This window comes from Mus caroli, unplaced genomic scaffold, assembly GCF_978045245.1.
Source record: "Mus caroli unplaced genomic scaffold, Mus_caroli_1 scaffold_3, whole genome shotgun sequence".
Taxonomy (NCBI): Eukaryota; Metazoa; Chordata; class Mammalia; order Rodentia; family Muridae; genus Mus; species Mus caroli.
The window spans coordinates 51,392,761-51,412,694 of NW_028227258.1; the positions used below are offsets into that span (position 1 = coordinate 51,392,761).

The 19,934-nt window shown below is 42.9% G+C and overlaps 1 protein-coding gene across 1 annotated transcript; it reads right to left on the minus strand.

Annotated features, from left to right (window-relative positions):
* Window positions 1–7,880: 7,880 nt before the first annotated feature.
* Window positions 7,881–18,716, minus strand: Taf13 (TATA-box binding protein associated factor 13). The gene is made up of 4 exons (XM_021158586.3): window positions 18,636–18,716; window positions 17,432–17,510; window positions 12,117–12,214; window positions 7,881–8,955 (listed from the first exon to the last, which is right to left on the minus strand). Exons 1-4 carry the CDS (start codon window positions 18,660–18,662, stop codon window positions 8,785–8,787), a joined length of 375 nt encoding a protein of 124 aa, XP_021014245.1. The 5' UTR covers window positions 18,663–18,716; the 3' UTR covers window positions 7,881–8,784.
* Between the last annotated feature and the right edge of the window lie 1,218 nt (window positions 18,717–19,934).

Here is a 19,934-nt window from a genome sequence, read left to right on the forward strand (position 1 = left end):
TATGAGTGATTTACCTGGCCTGGTTTACATAATGAGTTCCAGCCAGCAAAGGCTGGGACCTCAAAAACAAACAGACAAAAAAAAAAAAAAAAAAATCCAGTTCAAGATAAATGGCCAGGTGAATCACAGCATTGTGTATGCACATAACATATCCAATAAATAAATACAATACTATAAAGACCAAGTATGTTGGTGCATGCCTGTAATTCCAGCAGGATAAAGAGTATTGCAGACTGGAGGCCAGTCTAAGCCCAGCTACATAGTAAGAGTCTGTCTCAAAGTAAGATGGGACTGCAGAGACGGGTCTGTGGTCAGTGTTTGCCATGCAGTCATGAAGAACAGGGTTTGGATCATCAGTAGTTATGCAAGGCTGGTGGCCACCTGTTAACCTGGAGCTTCAGAGGCAGAGATGGATCATGGGAGTGAGGGACACAAGCTGACTAACTGTCAAACTCTGTCAAGGAGAGACGTTGCCTTAATGAATAGGATAAAGAGTGATCAGAGTCAAGCACTATCAATTCTGGCTTCACACACACAAATTTCACACACATATACACATGCACAGAAGAGGGGGAGAAGAGGAAGGAGGAGGGAGAGGAGGAGGGAGAAGAAGAGAGGGAGGAGGAGGGAAACCCAAAAAGATAAGTCATAGTTTAAAAGTTGTAGAGAGAACATTTTTAATTTCAGGGAGAAATTAAAATATCTGAACTTCAAAACATCAATTGCCCAGTTCACCTAAATCCTAGAAGAAAATCATATAGTATCTTAGTCGCTATTCTATTGCTCTAAAGAGACCACCTGATGAAGGCAAGTGTTATAAGAAAAAGCTTCTAGGGATGGAGAGATGGCTCAGCAGTTAAGAGCACGGACTGCTCTTCCAGAGGTCCTGAGTTCAATTCCTAGCAACCACATGGTGCCTCACAACCATCTGTAATGAGATCTGATGCCCTCTTCTGGTGTGTCTGAAGAGAGCTACAATGTAATTGCATAAATAAAATAAATAAATTAAAAGGAAAAAGCTTTTTATCTGGGACTGGCTTACAGTTTCAGAGCTTCAGTCCATTATCAACATGACAAGAAGCAAGACAGCCTACAGGCAGATACTAGAGGAACAGCTGAAAACAGATATCCTGAATTTAGTCAGAGAGACTCTGGGCTTGGCATGGGCTTTTAAAATCTTAAACCCCACCCCCAGTGACACACTTCCTCCAACAAGGCAGCACCACCTAACTCTTTGAATTCTTTCTAATAGTGTGACTCCCTGGTAACTAAACATTCAAATATTTGAGCCTAGGGGGCCATTCTCATTCAGACCACCACAAGGAGCTTGGCAGGAATGAAGAAATTTTGAAGGGAAATGTGGGCCCCCTCCTTTCAGTTACCAGACTCTTGAGACAATAGTCGCTAGGAAATTAGAATTTCACTGGGAATCTCACGCTGGGAAAGGAAAAGACCTGGTGCCAGCCAGAGGAAGACTTTGTGTGTGTGTGTGGGGGGGGGGGGGTTTGCGGGGGAGGGGGAGAGATTTCCAACAATGTTGACATCTGGTTACACTGCCTGGTAGCAGAGGCAGAAATCCAGACCAAGAGGGCTTAGCCAATGCATGCTTCTGGCCCTCTGCTTGAACCTAGACTGTGAAGAGGGACTTGGAGGGTTCTTCTTTGTTCTTCTTTCTAATGTGGTCACATTGAAGAAATCTTTCTCTGCCTTTTGCTATTGCTTTCATTGGCATATTGAAGGGCCAGTGACTGAACCTTGGTTACTAGTGCTGCCAGGATCTAGGCTCTGCCCCTAATAACTCTGGTAACATTTATTATGAATCTTCTCAGTGTTTGGTTTTAGACCATGGGACAAGGGGCTGAGGTGTAAACTTTACTTATCAAAGCAGACTGGCCTCCAGGTCCTCTCAGCATCCTTCAGTCCCTACCAGGCATACCCTGCCCCCAACCCTGCACTTGCCAGCCCAGGGGCTGGGCTGCCCTTCCTCCAGAGGCTCTTCCCTATATAAGCCAGACATTTTGATCTCTTTCCTGCTCTCCCTCTCCCTACCCTCTCTGCACATGCCCTCACTCTTTCTCTTTCTCGTCCTCATTCCCTTTCTCCCTCCTCGAGGCAATAAACCTGCCTTTATATATTTTATATCTGATTTTTCTTCCACAAGTAGGGCCTCCTTTCCCCTCACCAGTTTGAACTGATCAGATATGTTCAAGGACAGTCCCGAACACATTCCTGAAGTGGTGGGCCTGTTAGCTCCCCTTTATTTGTCTCAATAGACCAACCTAATATCAGAGCGAGGGAAAAGTCCCTGCCCCATACCACTGTAAATACATGTTTACCTGAAGCTGGCTAACTCAAAATTAGGGGAAGGGGACCTATCTCAGGCCACCACAAGCACTTAAAACTCCCAGTCCTTCCCTGGAAAAACAGACCTGATGGCCCCCTCTGCTCTGTGGGGAGTCTTTCTCTGTACTTGTGGCCTGTGTTTCACTTGTAATAGTTTGTTGCATGCCATGTCTGAGATTTTTTTCCTGCCTTTTATTTCTTTAGTTGGCTGAGAAAAGCAAACATGATCAAGACCCCCACAGACAAAACATCTAACTCTTAAAACCTTACTCCTTATTCCCTGCCCTAATTCCTTGTATCAACCCCAAATTTTAACTTAAAGAAAATGAACCTTTTCAGGCAATGGTGGGGCACACCTTTAATCCCAGCCATGGGAAGGCAGTAGCAAGAGGAGTTTGAGGCCAGCCTGGAGTTCCAGGACAGCCAGGGAGGGCTACATACAGAAACCCTGTCTTAAAGAAAAAAAAACAGAAAGAAAATGAACCTTATTGTGATGAGTTAGGGAGGATTTGAGGTTGTGTGTTTATGTTCTCCATACCTTTGACAGCAGTTCAGCATACCTCTGAATTTTCAGTAAAACTCAGACTGTTAGAAGCAAATACAGACTCTTCATCCTTCTGGGAAAAGGAGGTACCAGAAAGAAAAGGACAAGACTGGAATAAGACAGCTGGTCTACCTTACCATTGTATGTTGGTAATGCAATGACTATTTGTATATTTGCTTCCTAATGTAACATCAGGTCTTACCACACAACCTTAATATCTGTAAGGCTAAGGTATCGCTTTTCAATACTCAGCCACAGGGCTAAGATTAGATCTTCTGGCCTTTCACTCTCCTAGCTGCATAGCAATGATCTGTTCAGAAAAGACAAAGCTTTCTTAGATGGACTGTCCTTAGTTCCTGAGGTGCAACCTCAGTCATTCACTAAACATCTGCTGAATGCCTACTGTGATTCAGGAACTAGGTCAGGCATCGCTTGAAAGCGCAGGTTCTAACACGACAAAATGACTCATGGCGCCTTATGACTTAAATGCCTACAGGCTTAGGTGGGTACCTTTGAATATGATTCTCAAATCTCACTTCTAAAAAGGTGAATAGAAGCTTTTGGTTTTCCCCAGATGTCACAAAGGAATCCGAGCACAAACCTAAACTAGGACATTTTAATCCAAGGTATTCAGAGAGAGAGAGTTCCGTGGAAATAAGAGGACTTATTTTAAAAGAGCCGCTCTTATGAAAACTTAAGCACACCAAAAGTTTTCTGCTTCAGGGTTAGCAGCCTCCTAGCCTTGGGAGAACAAATACTTTTAGCATGGCTTCTCCTTCAACAGATTCAAGGATTAAATCCAGGACCATGTGAGGTGGCCCATATCTGTACTCCCAACTAACAAGAGGCATGAAGATCAGAAATTCAAGGCCAGCCTCTTCTACATAGAGAGTTCCTGGAGAGCCTGGGCTACATGAGACCCTGTCATAACTCTTTCCCTTCCACTCCAACCTCCCCCAAACAACCAACCCAAAAACAAATGCACATGGATCTAGCCAAGGCTCCTTGACAAAAAGTTAAATTATACATGTATGATTAAACCTAGTTTAAAAAATACATCATTGTTTCAAATAAGGACATTTATATTTATATTAAGTAAATATATGAGCATTAATAAAAATTTTGTAAAAAAAGAAAAATCAATATTCTAGGGTCAGTAAGATGGCTCTTCAGTTTAAGGCACTTGCCACCAAGCCTGATGGCCTATGTTTGAACCCAGGGACCCACTTGATGGAAGAAAAGACCCAACTCGCATAAGTTGTCTTCTGATCTTCACATGAGTGCTACGGCACATGCATGCACATAGGCAAACACACACAAAATAAATAAGTGTAATAAAAAAAAATAAGGAATGAGCTTGAAGCTATTTAGTAGAACTTTCCATAAAGTCTGAATAGATACTGTATGCTATATGTTGTATTTGCTGCTTTTTTTTTTAATCAGTGCGATCAAATACATAACAAAAGCAACTTGGAAAGAGTACACACAGTTCCTAATTATGGTGGGAAAGAAGGATAAACCTCTAAACTCAATATTTAAATAAATTAGATATTCAAAGTCACATTAAAGAGATAAGTAGACCTGCATGGATAACTTTTGCTAATGACTCTTGCATAACTCTCGTAACACATCAAGCTAAATGGACCATCTGAGGGCATTCCCCAGACAACCTACCCCTCTGCACTGCTCAGATCTGGTGAGCTACTTTTCCCATGTCTACATTAACGATGTCTTAGCTTATGATACTCTGGCTGCATATCCCTATAATTTCTCTCATTGTGATTTAACCCCATACTACTGTTTCTGTTTCTGTGTGTGCCTGCCTAGAGGCAAGAAGACAAGCTTTATTTAAATCTCGAAGCTGATATTCACTTCTTTCCACCAGCCTTCTGAGCACGGTTTCTACGGCTGCTCCACTTTGTGAAATGGATGTGTTCTGCCTTTGCTGATGAAGTTGACTTAATACTGCTCTCAGAAGACAAGTTGGCAAAGAATTATTTATTTGCTGAAGCTGTGGCTCATTATGCTTTCCTATAATACTGTGTGTGTGTGTGTTTTAGTTACGGTTTCATTGTAGTGAAGAGACACCATGACGAAGAAAGAACATTTCATTGGGGCTGGCTTACAGATTCAGAGGCTCAGTCCACTATCGTCATGGCAGAAAGCATGGCAGCATACAGGCAGGCACGGTGCTGGAGAAAGAGCTGAGAGTTCTACATCTTGATTGGAAAGCAGCCAGGAGAGACTGTCTCACGGGCAGTTCCTAATAGTGCCACTCCCTGGACCAAGCCTACTGAAACTACCATAATGTGTTTATGCAAAACAGAGGAACTGAGTGGGGAGCACCTGTGCCCTCTAATCATCATTGTTCAATTTTCTTTTTTCTGTGAAAATGGAAACGTGTTAGGTCAGCTCTGTCCAATGCTACACCAGCTACTACCATGGGGTTGGGAACCCGGAATACATCCAGCAACTGAGAAACTAAGTTTTCAATTTTATTTATTTTAAAAGAAGTCGCCACATAGAGTTGACATCTAGTAGATGTTGGAAAATAGCTATAGAACTCAAAATTAATAAACTCTGCCTGTAACCTCCCCGGCATGTGGGAGACCAGAGCTGGAGGAGGATCCCTGAGTTCAATCATGGGCAGGTGGGTGATGGACTGAATAGTGAGACTCTGTCTTGGGGGGTTGTGGTGGGGGGAAGCAGTCACGAATCAATTCACTGTTCATCTGTTGTCTATCCAACCTCCCTTTCTTTTTGCTTTCCAGGCCTACTCTGTGCCATTTTTCTTGGAGGAGGGGGAGTCTTAAGGATCTCATGAACCCCAGGCTGGCCACCAACTCAGTGCTGCTGATCCTCCTGCTTCCATCTCCCAAGATCCAGATTACAGGTTTGACCTATACTAGGTTTATGAGGTGCTGAGGCTCTGGGCATGATTGGTAAGCACCCTACTAACTTAGTGACAGACATCTTCTCCACAGAGGTGGGACAGGAGGTCCTGGATTTTACACACTTCTTCCTGGCCAGAGTCAAGACAGTAGTAACTCTCGCTTGGAATTTTCTGTTTGGTTACTGTTATTGCTGTGAGGAGACACCATGACCAAAGCAAGAGAAGAGCATTTTAATAAGAAGCTTGCTCACAGTTTCAGAGGGTAAGTGCGTGGTCATCACGGTGAAAGTATGGCAGCAGGCAGGTAAACATGGTACTAGAACAATAGCTGAGAACTCATATAAGATCTGAACAGGGGAGACAGAGAGACAGAGATGGAGAGGGGAGGGTGACAGGGAGGAAACTGGGCCTAGTGTGGGCTTTTGAACTATCAAAGCCCAACCCCACTGACACATCTCCTCCAACCAAGCCACACCTCCGAATCCCCCTAGTCCACTAACTGAGGACTAACCATTCAAACAGGAGCTTATAGTGGCCATTCTCATTCAAACCACAGCTAAGAAGAACAACATTCTCAGGTTGTTAAGGATGGAACCCTAGAACTGCCAGCCATGTTTAAAGTCCATCAAGAGAGTAAAGACAGGTTACCATACAAAATGGAGATAGTCTTAAGTACCTGGGTCCAGTCAAGCCTGAAGTTAGCCCCATCCCTTCTTTCCCATGTTTCAACTAAGTAATGATCTTACTATCATTTTCTTTGCTGGGCGTGGTGGCGCACACCTTTAATCCCAGCACTTGGGAGGCAGAGGCAGGCGGATTTCTGAGTTCGAGGCCAGCCTGGTCTACAAAGTGAGTTTTAGGACAGCCAGGGCTACACAGAGAAACCCTGTCTCGAAACAAACAAAAATAGTAATTTTCTTCTTCTTTTTTTTTTTTTTTGTTTTTGAGTTAATTCAGGGTGCATACACTTTTCTGTATAAAGTGGGTAAAAATGGCGTAGTACTCAGTACAAATTCTTTAATACACTTTTCGGAATAAAACAGGCCCTGATTAGCAAAAATAGTGACAGATAGCCACTGGTATATGCCTTTATTCCCAGCACTGGAGAGGCAAAGGCAGGTAGATCTCTATGAGTTAAGGTCAGCCTGGTTTACATAGTGAATTCTAGAACAAACAGGGCTATGTAGAGACCCTGTATCAACCTCATCCACCCTCCCTCAAAATAGTGACAGATAATATCCCACTGCATGCTTTTCTTTAATATTTAAAATTACATTTATTGTTTATTCTGTGTCCATGTTGGGTAGACACTCATAGCAAGGAGTATGTACAGAGTTAGATGCCAACCCAAAGGCAGAACCCAAAAGTGGTTCTTCCTTCCACCATCTGGGTCCAAGGGATTAAACTCAAATTGCCATTCTTGGTAACAAGTCCATTTAATCAATGTGCCATCTTGTCAGCACTCAGCTGCCATTTTTTATTTTACTATAGAGTGAGGTAACTTTAACTGCTTCTTGTACATTTTAGTTTATGTATATGAGTATTTTCTTGTGAGCATGTTTGTGTACCACTTGCTTGCCTGGTACCTGAGAAGGCCAGAAGAGGACGCTGGATCGCCTGGAACTGGAGTTAGATGGTTGTGAGACACCATGTTGAGTGCTAGGATTGAACCTACATCCCTCTAGAAAAAGCAGCCAATGTTCTTAACCTCTAACCTATCTGAGCTCTGTCTCCAGCCCTTTCAACTGTTTTTTTTTTTCTCCAGCCTTTTCAATGTTTTTTTTTTTTTAAATAAAATGATCAGTCCAGTTATGCATTAAATCTCATCATCAACTGAGGTGCAATATAAAAATAACAGAAAACCAGAGCAAAGAGCTAGGACTATCATACAGTAGTGGGTGTAGTATCCTGAGAAGGGGTTAAATCACAAAATCAGCATGGTGTGATAGTGCAAGCCTTTAATCCCAGCACTAGGGAGGCAGAAGCAGATGGATCTCTGTGAGTTTGAGGCCTACCTGGTTCTACAAAGCTAGTTCCAGGACAGCCAGAGCTGCACAGAGAAACCCTGTCTCATAAGAACCATGCACAAACAAGCAAACACAAACTCAAGTACTGATGTGTTTAATTCCTCATTCTTTATTCCTTGTATCAGTAGATTAAACAGATAGTATTTCCCTAAGTACTGATTTAGATGTTAAAAGCACCAGTAAGTTTCAGAGTAACATTCAGTAACCTCTTTAAATGCAATTATCCTTATTATAAGCTAAGCAGAATAATAATTTAATACCGTAAGTGAACTACACACAAAGCCTGAACCACGAAAATGGTTTGCACAGCCACATACAGGTTTAATCAACTCTCCGTTCTCACATTGAAAGTACTTACATTTCTGTCACTAGAGCACAGACAGAAACACCTGTGCTGGCATCAGCTCTATAAGCCCTGCCGTTCCCACTACTGAGGCATTTGTATTGGAGGCTTTACAGTCAAGGAAGACGAGGACTGCTAACACTTAGCAAATATTAGTTTCTTTAAAAAAAAGTGTTCTTTAGAAAAGAATATTAAAAACAAATGATTAAGTCAAGAATTTTGTTTCTTAAAAAAAAACCCACAAGCCAGTTCATTCTCTTTAATAACTTCCCCCACCACTGTCCTCTAAAACCTTGAGATACACAAAGCACAGCCTCACCATTTATAAAATCAAAAGGACATTCAGATTGTATGTTATGCAGCAATGGTATACAGCTTGGAACACACACGTCTACCAGAAGAATAAATACTACTTCCACCCTTCCGGGTGGAACCGCATGGTTTGCAATGCTTTAACTTAGGAGTTATTAAAAGCCAGGAAGCAATTCAGATATGGTCAGATAAAGACAGGCAACGAGAGGCTCGAGTTGAAGACCTCTTTCATTGCATACCGAGCTATCATGTTACTGCAGACAACAACTTCAATGTATGGCTTCCACAGAAAATACCAAAATCTCGGGAATTACGAACGGTGTCAAGATCCATAGTTGGCTTCGTCAAAAGCTTTTCTAGCCCGTTTCAATTCTTCATTCATAGTTAGTAAGTCTTTAACTCTAGCAAATTTCCTTGGATCCTTTCGAATTAGGAAGACAATATCTTCAACTTGCACTCGACCTTGTCTTCCAATCGACATTGCCTTGTGAGTCTATGACAAGGAAACACATGAATTTTTAAAGGTTAAATATTTTTGTGTTTTAATTTGCTGTTAATCGTGCTGGTGTTTACATTTGTGAACCATCTGTCTGATCATATCCTTATCTCTTTTATTCCTTTAGGATTTATTTATTTTATGTAGGTGAGTACACTGTCTTCAGACACACCAGAAGAGGGCACTGGATCCCATTACAGATGGTTATGGCCACCATGTGTTTGTTGGGAATCGAACTCCAGACCTCTGGAAGAGCAGTCAGTGCTCTTAACCATTGAGCCACCTCTCCAGCCCTCCTTATCCATTTTTTTTTCTTCATACTTAGCAGCATTTTCTTTATGCTTTATAGGCTATTTTTTCATTAAGGACACTAAAACTACCAAAGTTAGCTGGACAGAGTGATGTGTACTTTTAATCCCAGCACTTGGAAGATTGAGACAGATAGATCTCTAGGAGTTCAGGATAAGCCTTGGTCTGCACAAGTTCCAAGTCAGCCAGAGTTATATAGTAAGACCCTGCCTTACTGATAGATAGATAGATAGATAGATAGATAGATAGATAGATAGACCGACCAGAACAACAAAACCTAGCAAATTTCTCTCTCTCTCTCTCTCTCTCTCTCTCTTTGGCTTTTCGAGACAGGGTTTCTCTGTGTAGCCCTGGCTGTCCTGGAACTTACTTTGTAGACCAGGCTGGCCTTGAACTCAGAAATCTGCCTGCCTCTGCCTTCCAAGTGCTGGGATTAAAGGCGTGTGCCACCACTTCCTGGCTTTAATGCAATACTTATATGGGAGAAATCAATATGTATGCATACACTTATACAGTAGAAATAGATATATATGTATAAACTGTCAATACAGTTGCTTCCTGGTATGGAAAGTTTTTATTGTAGATATGAGAAAAAGAACAGCCAGAGGCTAAAACATAGCAAATTTGAAGATACTTCTGTTTTGTTGTATGATATATGTGAAGTTTTTTGGTTTGGTTTGGTTTTCTTCCAGGAGGTTGTCTTGTTAAATGTTCTGGGGATGGCTAATGAATAGGTAATAGAGATTAGGCAAATAATATCAATTAGGCTTTAGTAGGCTGGAAGGAAGGAAGGAAAGTTTATGGAGGCTAAATAGTAAGTCTGGTCCTAAGACTGCTTAAGCCTTTTATATCAAAATCTATACTTGGAGATACAACGGTAATATTGTTTTTGTTGCTGCTTTTTTTTTTTTTTTTGAGATATGTTTTTGAGTTTCACTATATAACCTAGAACTCACTATGTAGACCAGCCTCGCCCTGAACTCAGACCAACTTGTCTCTGATTCCTGTTTTTTATTGAGACAGGATCCCGGAATATAGGCTAGTCTCAAATGAGGCAATCTTCCTGCCTCTGTTACAACTTCTAGAATTAAAAGCATGTACCATTATGCTTGGCTTTGGTTTTGTTTGTTGAGACAGGGTCTTACTGTGTAACCTAGCCTGGTCTTAAAACTGGGGTCCGAGAGCCGGGCGGTGGCGCACGCCTTTAATCCCAGCACTTGGGAGGCAGAGGCAGGCGGATTTCTGAATTCAAGGCCAGCCTGGTCTACAAAATGAGTTCCAGGACAGCCAGAGCTATACAGAGAAACCCTGTCTCGAAAAACCAAAAAAAAAAAAAAAAAAAAAAACTGGGGTCCGCCTACCACAGCCTCCTGAATGCTGAGGAATGCTGAGCACACTGAAATGACATCTTCTCATGCCTGGCTGCTTTGTGTTTTTTTGTTTGTTTGTTTGTTTGTTCTGTTTGTTTGTCTGTTGTTATGTAGCTCTGAATGGCCTAGAACTTACTACAAAAACCAGGTTGGATTTTTTAACTTGTAGTAGATCCTTCTTTCTATCTCTGGAATTCTGGGATTGCAGGTATGAGCCACCATGTCAGGCTCTGTCATTTAATGTGGTGCTGAGGACTGAAACCAGGGCCTCACACGTTCATATTAGCATGATCTAGCACTGCTACAGCTAATATTTTCCTTGAGCTGAGTTAAACTGGATTAAATAGTTGCCATATGTGCAGGCTCTTGCACACACACCAACCAGCCTCTGCCCTGGCTGAGTAATCTTTTCACTTTTATTCTGTAGTAAGGAGACATAGCCTAAAGTAAAGGGTGAGCACTCATAAGAACTAAAAATGACCAAACTCAGTAACCCCATCCCTGCTAATACAACCACACAAAGGAAAGGAAGAAAACCATAAAAGTGGTCATCCAAGATGTTAGACTGGCTGCTCTGCCAGAGGACCTGGGTTCAGTTCCCAGCACCTACAAGGCAGCCCACAGCTGTCTGTAACTCCAGTTCCAGAGGATCTGACACCCTCACACACACACACACACACACACACACATACATGCAGTAAAGCCAATGCACATGAAATAATTTTTTAAAAATCCCAAAGGTATTACATGAACTGTACATACCTTTAAATAAATACTAGAAGAAAAAGATCTTAGGCTGGATGAGATTATGGGCAGTACTTTTTTTTTTTTTTTTTTTGGTTTTTCGAGACAGGGTTTCTCTGTATAGCCCTGGCTGTCCTGGAACTCACTTTGTAGACCAGGCTGGCCTCGAACTCAGAAATTCGCCTGCCTCCGCCTCCCGAGTGCTGGGATTAAAGGCGTGCGCCACCACGCCCGGCTCATGGGCAGTACTTTTAATTTTACTTAAGGATATTATGCTTTTACAACTAAAACTCAGGGGCTGTAGAAACATGCCAGTCCTTAAGAACATTGGGATCCTTCCAGAGAACTGGAGTTCAGTTCCCAGCACCCGCAAGGCAGCTCACAAGTATCTGTATCTCCAGGTTCAGGGACTCCAACACCCTCCTCTGGCCTCTGAGAGAACCATACACACACACCATACACAGACATACTTGTAGGCGAAACACCTGTGCACACCAAGTGAAGTTAAATAAATAAATAATAAATAAAACAAGCTCTGAAGTGCTGGGATACATTTATGTGATATTCAGAGTAATGGCAAATAGAAGCCAGGAACTTGCACAAAGCAGGCACTCTAATGGATAGGTTACTTCAAAAGTGCTTGTGTTATCTAAAGGTTAACACTTCAAATCTTCAATTAACTAACAGTTACAAAAATAACCACAACAGAGAAGTTATAGTTACAAAGCGTCTTACCATTTCAGTGATGAACTCTATGACAAGGTCCTCGAGGATGTCCACGGACTCTGTGTAAGGATTCTGGTCGTCCCCAAACCCATACATCATACAGCGCACTGCGAGAGAGCAAGAGTGTTGCTTGACTCAGAGATTGACCAATGAAGCCACCAGTATACTTTCCATACCAACTAGGATTAAACTCAATTATAAACAATGGTTCAAACACAATTATAGCTGGGCATGGTACTATTTGGTTTTTAATCCCAGCAGTCAGGAATCAGAGACAAGTGGACCTAGTTTGGTCCAGGCTTGTCTATGCAGTAAGACAATGTTATTATATGCACACATACACACATATGCATACGCACACCTTTCAAGGCAAGGTTTCTCTGTGTAACAGCCATGGATGGCTGTCCTGGAACTCTCTCTGAAGATCAGGGTGGCCTCGTACTCACAGAAATGCACCTGCCTCTGCCTTCTGAGTGTTGGGATTAAAGGTGTGGACCACCACTGCCCAGATTAAAAAATTGTTTTGTTTTTTTTTTTTAATTTTTATTTATTATATGTAAGTACACTGTAGCTGTCTTCAGACACTCCAGAAGAGGGCGCCAGATCTCGTTACGGATGGTTGTGAGCCACCATGTGGTTGCTGGGATTTGAACTCTGGACCTTCGGAAGAGCAGTCGGGTGCTCTTACCCACTGAGCCATCTCACCAGCCCTAAAAAATTGTTTTTAAAAGAGGAAGTTGAAAAGATAGCAAGATGGCTCAGTGGCTAAAGAGCTTGCTGTCAGCCTGGCGGTGGTGGCACACACCTTTAATCCCAGCACTTGGGAGGCAGGGACAGGCAGATTTCTGAGTTCGAGGCCAGCCTGGTCTACAAAGTAAGTTCCAGGACAGCCAGGGCTACACAGAGAAACCCTGTCTCAAAAACAAAACAAAACAAAACGATGCTTGCTGTGCAATCCTGATGACCTAATTCAAGCCCTGGAACCCACATAAAGGCAGAAGAAGAGAATCAACTTCAGAGTTGTCCTCTGCTCCCAGTGTGCCTTGGCACGTGCACACCCACACATACACCAACGTGCACACCCACACATACACCAACAACTTTTTTCTTTTTTTTTAAGATGTATTTATTTCATATATGTTAGTTACTGTCTTCATACACACCAGAAGAGGGCACTGGATCCCATTACAGATGGTTGTGAGCCACCATGTGGTTCCTGGGAATTAAACTCAGGACCTCTGGAAGAGCAGTCGGTGCTCTTAACCACTGAGCCATCTCTCCAGCCCCACCAAATACTTTTTAAAAGACAGGGTCTCACTATGTAGCCCTGGCTGAGCTGGAACTCAGTAAATAGACCATGCTAGCCTAGAACTCAGAGATCCACCTGCCTCTGCTTCCCTAGTGCTGGGGTTAAGACAAGCAGCACCATGACCAACTATAATTGTTTTTAAAGGAACGCAGAATATACTTGTAAAAACAGAAATAAGTACATTAGCACGTCCTTTCACATTGTTTTAATTTTTTATTTTTTTTAAAGATTTATTTACTTATTTTATGTATATGAGTACACTGTAGCTATACAGATGGATGGTTGTGAGCCTTCATGTGGTTGTTGAGAAATGAATTTTTAGGACCTCTGTCAACCCCACTCGCTCTGGCCCAAAGATTAAGTACACTGTAGCTGTCTTCAGACGCACCAGAAGAGGGCATCAAATCTCATTACGGGTGGTTGTGAGCCACCATGTGGTTGCTGGGATTTGAACTCAGGACCTCTGGAAGAGCAGTCAGTGCTCTTACCAACTGAGCCATCTTGCCAGCCCCATAGTTTTTACTTTTATGACTATTATCATTATCTAACTAACTACTTGGGAGGAGAGGGACTTGAGACAGTGTCTGTCAGTGTAACCCACACTGACCTCAAACTCAGAATCCTCTCGCCTCAGTCTCCTGAGTATTGGGATTATAGGTGTATATCACTATATCCAGCCTTAGGATAATTCCTCTTTAGAAGTAAAAACTGGCCAGGCAGTGGTGGCGCTCGCCTTTAATCCCAGCACTTGGGAGGCAGAGGCAGATGGATTTCTAAGTTTGAGGCCAGCCTGGTCTAGAGTGAGTTCCAGGACTACACAGAGAAACCCTGTCTCGAAAACAAAAAACAAAACAAACTGGCAGAAGCAACAAAGAGAAGAAATGAATGGTGGGACTTGGAAGCCAGCTTGGAGTACAGTTATCTGATGGGTTCACAATGCCAAGAGACTTTAGGTCCCAACACAGAAGGAAGAAAACAACTAGAGCAGCCAAAATTCTATATATATTTTGAATTCTAGTTTTAAAACTTGTCTTTTTAAGAGATAATTTTAGACTTACAGATGAGTTTAAAAAAAAAAAAAAAAGGAGAGTTCCCATATGCCCCTAGCTTCCCCTTACTTTTATATAACAAATATTCATCAAAACTAAAAAATTAACACTAGTACCTTATTCAGATTGTACTGATTTTTCTGTTCAGGTTCCTTGTTTCAATCCCATCCCCTACCAGAGCTTCACACGTGCTAGGAAGATGCTCTTACCATGGAGCTACAGTGCCCAGGCCTCTTTTTCAGACTCCCATCAGACTCTACTCTGCTTACCCATTACACCTCTATAGTTTGTTCCATCCAACCTGTGGCAACTCCTTATCTCTTCCCTGTCCTTTAAGTCCTCAACAAGCATCCTAGTCAGATATTGCAGACGGTCCTGTCTGCTGGTTCCTTGTGATTACACTGAGGTTAGAATGCTTTGACATGCTATTGACAGAACACCAAAGTCAAGACACTCTCAGATCAGGGGTATATGCCAATGTATCATTGATGATGCTAGCTCTGATCATTAGCCAAAGTGATGTTTGTTATCATTTCCCACTACGAGCCGTTTTTTCCTTAAATATTTGAGGAAGATGCCCATCACTAACATTTTGATGGGCATAATTCACCTATCTCATTGGGAGTAGAAAATTTGTTATATAAGATACACATATTTGGCCAAAGGGTTAGTAAAGGCATAGACAAATGACAGTAGATCCTTTGAAACTCCATGTTACACTAAGAAAAAGAAACCTGTAGAGCTGGGCATGCGGCTCAGTCAGGAAGGTCCTATTTAGCATTCGTAGAGCCCTGGGTTTGATTCCCAGAAGTGAATAAAACTGTTATGGTGGCACACCCCTGAAATCTCAGCACTTGGGAAGTAAAGGCAGGAGGATCAGAAGTTCAAGTTCAGTGCCAAGGCAGCCTAGGCTATAGGAAACCCTGTCTCAAAACAATCAAGCTAGCCAGGGCAACAAAAACAGATACGCTAACGTGGAGTGGGGGAAGCCCAGGAGGCTTCAACTCTCTTAGAAGAACTGCAGGCAACTAAGGAATTCTGGGAAAGGGTGGAGTAGTCTTCCCAGCCTTGAGCACACCAACTGGCTGTCCAAACCAGTGGTAAGCCCTTGAAAACAAACAGAGCAAGTTGTACTGACATACTTAGAGAGAGAGAGAGAGAGTGTATGTACATATGTGTATATATACAACAACAATTAATAAAGAGCCTATGAATTTGAAAAAGCAAAGAGGAGTATATGGGAGGGTTTGGAGGGATGAAAGGGAAGGGGGAAAATGATGTAATATAATAATAATATGGTAGCCCAGGGAGATAGCGCAGCACATAAGGTCACCTGCTGCCAAGTCTGAAGACCTGAGTTCCATCCCTGGTACCTTCTGAGTACCATCACATGGTAGAAGGAGGGAATCGTGGAGACAAGAGAAACAATAGTTTAAGGTCAACCTGGACCACACAGCAAGACCCTGTCCAAAAAAAAAAAAAAAAAACCCAGCAAAAATAGAAGAGACATGAAGATTCTATTAAGTCAGTGAGAGAAGCCTGCGAAGATTCCAAATTTTTGTCATCACAAAAGTAGAGCAGTTGAAAATGAACTAAAGGTTTGGACAAGCAGCAGGGTGGATAGCATTTCTAGAGCACTTTAGTGTAAGGATCGTTTTCATATGTCCACATAATAAGGAGGAAAACCACACACAAATCACGTAACTAGCATCAGTGAGACAGAATGGGAAACGGTCAGACTTGAACGAAACTGGAAGGTACTGGAGAAGATGTCTCTGTTATGGTTGTAAGATACAGCCGAAGTTGCCTTCAAACTCACTGAGGAGGACCCTGAACTCCAGATTCTCCCGTCCCTATCTCTCCCAAGAGCTGGATCAAAAAAGATTTAGAGAGTTAAAGGCTGATCTTGCAGTTTCTAGAATTTTTCAATCCTACTGTATTCAGGCATTTATAAATCTCTGCCGCTGTACTTCCCAAGGCTCAGCCAAGGAGCCTGGGTTACAGGGATGGAGAGTGCAGTCTCATGGGGCCTTTCAGGAATTAGTATGGGCACGACAAGAGGACACCGCTCACCCTGCTGCTGCCCCAAGGGCTACCTGTCTGTTTAAGGAGCACGATGGAAGGCTAGTGCACTGTCATCTCCATAGCACACTTCATCACCTTCTTGCTCTGAGCAATGCCTTAGTCCAAAGCCTCAACTTACATCATTTGAAAGGTGGACACAAGAGGGATACAACGTCCAAAATGTCAACTGGGAACCATGGCATATGCCTGTACATCTAGAGCCAGGGAAACAGATAGGAGAGCAGAAGTTCAAGGTTACACGCATCTGCATACCAAGTTTGAAATCATGCTGGGATCTAAGAACCCTGCCTTAGCTGGGTGGTGGTGGTGGTTCACAGCTTTAATCCCACTACCCAGGAGGCAGAGGCAGGCGCATTTCTGTGAGTTCAAAACTAGCAGATCTTGATCTATTCTGAACTCTAGAAAGAGTTCTAGGACAGCCAGGGCTACACAGAAAAACCAAGCCTCAAAAACCTAAAACAAAAACAAAAACAAACAAACCAAAAACCCTGCCTCAAGAAGGAGGGCAGGGGTGATCACATTCATTATTTTATGTCACACAGAGAGAATTAGTAGACATGATAGAGACTTATACTGACCATGGGATGCACACCTGCAATCCCAGGACTTGAGAGGCTAAAGCAAGAGGACTACCACCAACCCAAGGCTAGCATGGGCCAAACAGTGAGCACCAGTATAGCCTCGGCTATACAGAGCCTATCTTTAAAACAAACAAACAAACAAACAAACAAACACCAAAGATAAAAATAGGCAACCTTATAGGCAACTCTGAGAACACTGTCCATATAAACAAACATATGCAGAACAATATATCTACTCTGAAAAGACATGTTCAAAAGCTTTCAGCACCTGTAATAAAAACACTAGAAAGTACAACTTACATTCTTTCGAGAAAAGTCTCTTTCTCTTCCCCTGGCCACCTTCCGCTCCTCCTCCGATTTCTTCATTCTCCTCCTCAAACTAGAAATGTAAAAATACGGACATGGCAAATGATTGCAGGGCGCGTGATATTCCCTCGACTCTCCTCCTGCTCACCCTCTTTGTGGAGTGCTGTGAATTGAACCCAGGAGCTCACAATGCTAAACAGATGCTTGACCACTGAGCTACACCTCCCACACTCTTTTCATTTCATCTTTTTTTTTTTTTTGAAAGGCATTTATTATTTACGTGTATTGTGTGTGCCTACATAAATGTGCCTGCAGTTGCCCATAGAGGCCAAACTAGGTCTAATCGCTGTAGGTTGCCAGATGTGACAGCAAATGCTCCTAAGCACTAAAGTTATCTCTCTAAACTTTTTTTTTTTTTTTTTGAGACAAAGTGGTCTCACTATGTGCGCTTGTCTGCCTGAACTCACGGAGATCCGCTTGCCTCTGCTCCTGAGTGCTGGGATTAAAGGTGTGAGCCACCACGCCCAATGACCCTTTTTCATTTTCGAAAGTGATAAGCTAAAACAAACTGCACAAAACCTAGCACCAAAGGGCTCATAAGCCCTAGTCCAATTCTCAAGCCGTGCAAGAAGGCTTTTATATTACGGCTGCTAACAACCTTACACCGTGCGTGTGTAAAGTTCTAACGATCTCAGGTTCTGGGTTTGGTTTTAGCCAATTTAATTGTCACACTGCTAAGCAAGACTACTGTAAAAACCTGGTAGTTTAAAATCTACTCTTTGCTGTCATCGGAAGCAACTGATACAGGGCTAAAAACTTTCCTTAACTGGGCTGGACTCTACAAGAAAACCGATGCCAAAGGAGAATTTGGATCCCAAGCTTCCTGTCTTTAGTTCATCGTTTCTCCGCTATCTTCACTAGTTTTGTCAGCATCTGGGCTGCTGGTTCCGCTTTAATCAGCTTTGACCTCCTATGACCCTGTAGATGTGTTAGTGTCGGGAAGATCCAGGTCAAAAAGAGACCCTTTCTACTCTTCCTTCCCGTCCTGTCCCACGCACTAAGGTAAACCTAAAAAGGGAAACACCGCGGAGCCCCCGAACTCTCGGCGGGATTCCCTAAGGCACAAGCGGGTCAGACTCTGCCTCCGCTAGTGATCCCGAGGGAGTGAGGAACCAGGCTGAGACGGGCGCTCACTCACGGTGGGGTCTTCCTCCTCATCTGCCATGCTAGCTGCTCGCCAGCCTTCTGAACCCGCCCACCGGCGGCTGGCGAGTTTTATAAGGTACGTGCGTCACTTCCGGCCTGGCCGGCTTTACGCAGAGAGGCGTGCACATTCATTCTCCTAACCCCGGCCTTGGGATTGGCTGGAAGTCAGTGACGTGTTCTTACGTATGGAATCCTGAAGGAGGAATTAAAAATTACAAAAAGCCAGGAGTGGTATACTGCGCCGGGAAATCTCTGCACTTGGCAGGCAGAGGCAAGAGGGCTTCGAGTTCGAGACCAGCTCAAGCTTCTTGAGCCCATGTCTCAGAAAACATAAATGATAAATTTGTGCATACTTATGGAGGCTCATAAATGCCTGTAATTCCAGCTCTGATGGAATAGGATGACTTTTTGGGGTTGATCCACTCAAGTACACAAGCCCCATAGATATTATATATAATATTTATATTATTATATAATTATATATATATACTTTATTTTATGTAAATAGGTGTTTTGCCAGCAAGTATGTGTACCATGTGTGCACAGCACCAAAGAAGCCAAAAGAGAGCAACCGATTCCCTGGAACTCGAGTTAGACGATTGTGAACCGCTATATAGGGGCTGGGAATCAAACTCAAGTCTCTTGAAAAGCAGCCAATGCTCTTAACCACGGAGCAATCTTTCCTGCCCCCGTTAATACGCATAATTATATATGTAGTTTGGGTTGGAAGGTTGTTTTTGCTTTTCGTTTTGTTTTGTTTTTTGTTTTTTTCAAGACAGGGTTTCTCTGTGTAGCCCTGGCTATCCTGGAACTCACTCTGTAGATCAGGCCGGCCTCGTACTCAGAAATCCGCTTGCCTCTGCCTCCCAAGTGCTGGGACTAAAGGCGTGTGCCACCACCGCCCAGCCATTTTTTGCTTTTTTTAAAATTACAAAAGATGTGCTAGAGAAATGGTTCCGTCAGTAAAAGCTCTAGCGGAATAAGCCTAAGGCTCAGGTTCAATCCCTCGGACCTGTATAAAAAGTGAAAGGTGAGAAGACAGACTCTGCAAGGTTGTCCTCTGGCTTCCATACACAATAATAAGAAAATATTTTAAAATTAAGAAAGAACTAAGTGTGGTGGCACATGCCTTTAATCCCTGCCTCGAGAGGCAGAAGCCAGAAGATCTCTTTGAGTTAGAGGCCAGCCACGGCTACATAGTCAAAACAAGAAAACCAAAGCCCGGCAGTGGTTGTCCATGCTTTTTGTCCCAGCACTTGGGAGGCTTGGGAGGCAGAGGCAGGCGGATTTC